The following is a 3,494-nucleotide window of genomic DNA, read 5'->3' as shown; positions in this document are numbered from 1 at the left end:
TGTGTGATTTGGGGTGTGTGTGATTTGGGGTGTGTGTGATTTGGGCGTGTGTGATTTGGGCCGTGTGTGATTTGGGCCGTGTGTGATTTGGGCGTGTGTGATTTGGGCCGTGTGTGATTTGGGCGTGTGTGATTTGGGCCGTGTGTGATTTGGGGCGTGTGTGATTTGGGGCGTTTCCATCTGCTGCGACGCCATTTTCACTTTCTACTTCCTCTTTTAACAGGAAACTCTCCCGTGAAGTTCAGAAGAGGAAAAGAGCACGAGAAATATAAAGCAGAAGATCACTTCATCTGAGACACTTCCTCTGAGACACTTCCTCTGAGACACTTCCTCTGAGACACTTCCTCTGAGACACTTCCTCTGAGACACTTCCTCTGAGACACTTCCTCTGAGACACTTCCTCTGAGACACTTCCTCTGAGACACTGATTTTGGACCAGTTTGAAAGAAGAACGTTTGTTTAAGGATTTAAGGTTTTTGACCTTTTTGGAAACTGTTGGATGATTGACTCTCAAAGGGTTCCTCAGAACCAGAACCAGAACCAGAACCTAGATCTGGAGTCAGACCAAACTCAGATCTAATAATAATATAAGACCCGACCCAGACCCAGACCCGGTCCAGACCCGGTCCACACCCAGACCCGGTCCAGACCTGGTCCAGACCCAGACCCGGTCCAGACCCGGTCCACACCCAGACCCGGTCCAGACCTGGTCCAGACCCAGACCCGGTCCAGACCTGGTCCAGACCCAGACCCGGTCCACACCCAGACCCGGTCCACACCCAGACCCGGTCCAGACCTGGTCCAGACCCAGACCCGGTCCACACCCAGACCCGGTCCAGACCCAGACCCGGTCCAGACCCAGACCCGGTCCACACCCAGACCCAGACCATGCTGCTGTGCGTCTGCTCCCTGCTGCTCCTCTTCGGGGCGTCGGCCACAGACCTGGCCCTGGCGTCGGAGCCCTTGTGCCCGTCGTGCGCTCTGGCCTCTCTGCAGAACTCCGCCCCCGACCATGACTCCGCCCCCGGGCAGGACGTGGTGGAGGCGGTCAAACGTCACATCCTGTCCATGTTGCACCTGTCGAGCCGGCCCAACATCACGCGGCCCGTGCCAAGAGCCGCCGTGCTCAACGCCATCCGCAAACTGCACGTGGGCCGTGTGGGCGACGACGGCAGCGTAACCATCGACGACGAGGGCGGAGCCAGGGACGCGCGGCGAGGGACGGACGCCGAGAGCCAGGACACCACCGAGATCATCACCTTCGCTGAAGCAGGTGAGTGTCAGAGTGGTTAGCACCTGCCCCCTGACCACGAGGTCAGGGGTTTGAGCCAGAACAGCCGTGATGTCATGACTGACGTCACAGCCGTGACATCACGACTGTGATGTCACAGCCGTGATGTCACAGCCGTGATGGAACAGGACAGAAATAGCAGAGTTCTAGACGATGGATTTTACCCTTTAATTACATGGTAATTACATGGTAGTTAAATGTAATTACATGGTAATTACATGGTAGTTAAATGTAATTACATGGTAGTTACATGGTAGTTGCATGTAATTACACGGTAGTTACATGGTAGTTAAATGTAATTACATGGTAGTTACACGGTAGTTACATGGTAGTTACATGTAATTACATGTAAGGGTCCCACTCCACTCTGGGTCATATATGAACTCCAGCCCGAGCTCAATATCAAATGGAGTTTTCTTCTTAAATGCATTTATCCATTTTATACTGACTTTAGAAACAAGACTGGACATTTTGGTTATTAAATATATATTAAATATAGTACATATATATTACATATATATTACATATGACAACATTTACGTGGAAAACAATTTTGTGATACGTTTCTCAAGACTACAGTCTGAGGCAAAGTGAATCAGTCCTGGTTTAGACCTGGTTTAGTCCTGGTTTAGTCCTGGTTTAGACCTGGTTTAGTCCTGGTTTAGTCCTGGTTTAGACCTGGTTTAGTCCTGGTTTAGACCTGGTTTAGTCCTGGTTTAGTCCTGGTTTAGTCCTGGTTTAGTCCTGGTTTAGTCCTGGTTTAGTCCTGGTTTAGACCCGGTTTGGTCCTGGTTCAGTTCCAGTCTCTGTGGGGGAAGCCTGTGTGGAGGTTGATGTGTCACTTTGAGTCATTACAGTCACAAATAGAACGGAACAAATATTATGACAAGTACTACAACAACCAGGATACTACTACTACTACTACTACTACTACTACTACTACTACTACTACTACTACTACTACTACTACTACTACTACTACTACTACTACTACTACTACTACTACTACTACTACTAACCAGGTCTAAATCAGATCTAAATCAGGTCTAAATCAGGACTAAATCAGGTCTAAATCAGGACTAAATCAGGTCTAAATCAGGACTAAATCAGGTCTAAATCAGATCTAAATCAGGACTTGTTGCGGTCAGTGTAAGAATGGTCCTTATTTTTGGCACTGTTTAAAGTGGCCGCCACATCATCATCGTCCAGCGCTCGGACACTGGGACTAATTGGTCCTGACCGGGACTTCATTAGTGACATTCCTGCAAAGTCCAGCCAGAGCCCAGAAAACCGGACTTTGTGGTGTCTATTCTGGTCCTGCTGGAACCAGCCCACAATGACCCGAGCACAAGCCACCCGCCCACAATGACCCGAGCACAAACCACCCGTCCACAATGACCCGAGCACAAGCCACCCGTCCACAATGACCCGAGCACAAGCCACCCGTCCACAATGACCCGAGCACAAGGCACCCGTCCACAATGACCCAAGCACAAGGCAACCGTCCACAATGACCCGAGCACAAGCCACCCGCCCACAATGACCCGGGCACAAGGCACCCCCCCACAATGACCCGAGCACAAGCCACCTGCCCACAATGACCCGAGCACAAGGCACCCGCCCACAATGACCCGAGCACAAGGCACCCCCCCACAATGACCCGAGCACAAGCCACCCGCCCACAATGACCCAAGCACAAGGCACCCGCCCACAATGACCCAAGCACAAGCACCCGCCCACAATGACCCGAGCAAAAGGCACCCCCCCACAATGACCCGAGCACAAGCCACCCGCCCACAATGACCCGAGCACAAGGCACCCGCCCACAATGACCCGAGCACAAGGCACCCCCCCACAATGACCCGAGCACAAGCCACCCGCCCACAATGACCCGAGCACAAGGCACCCGCCCACAATGACCCGAGCACAAGGCACCCGCCCACAATGACCGGAGCACAAGGCACCCGCCGGCAACCAGACCCGCTAACCCTGAACCCGGAACTAACCCTAAACTGAACCAGGACTAAACCAGGTCTAAACTCTGTGTTCAATAACTGAGTATTTGTTCATCAGGAGCCACTTTAAAACCAGACCGAGTCCAGTATGAATTACTCCGGACTTCTTACAGCTCACAAATACTACAAGATACTGCAGTACAGGAGCCGTCAGAGTATGTCTACTATTACTACTACTACTATACTGA

General features: G+C 51.6%; 1 protein-coding gene across 1 annotated transcript in view; it reads left to right on the top strand.

Annotated features, from left to right (window-relative positions):
* The first annotated feature begins 842 nt into the window (after positions 1 to 842).
* Positions 843 to 3,494, top strand: part of LOC140379317 (inhibin beta A chain-like) — a 15,755-nt gene continuing 13,103 nt past the window's right edge. The window contains exon 1 of the mRNA XM_072464178.1: positions 843 to 1,273. Coding sequence (XP_072320279.1) covers positions 889 to 1,273 — 385 coding nt within the window. The 5' untranslated portion in view covers positions 843 to 888. The remainder of the gene's footprint in view (positions 1,274 to 3,494) is intronic.

Source organism: Eucyclogobius newberryi, unplaced genomic scaffold (assembly GCF_026437365.1).
Source record: "Eucyclogobius newberryi isolate DKJ021-1_F unplaced genomic scaffold, fEucNew1.0.hap1 SCAF_400, whole genome shotgun sequence".
NCBI lineage: Eukaryota > Metazoa > Chordata > Actinopteri > Gobiiformes > Gobiidae > Eucyclogobius > Eucyclogobius newberryi.
This window is presented reverse-complemented; position numbering and strand designations above follow the sequence as displayed.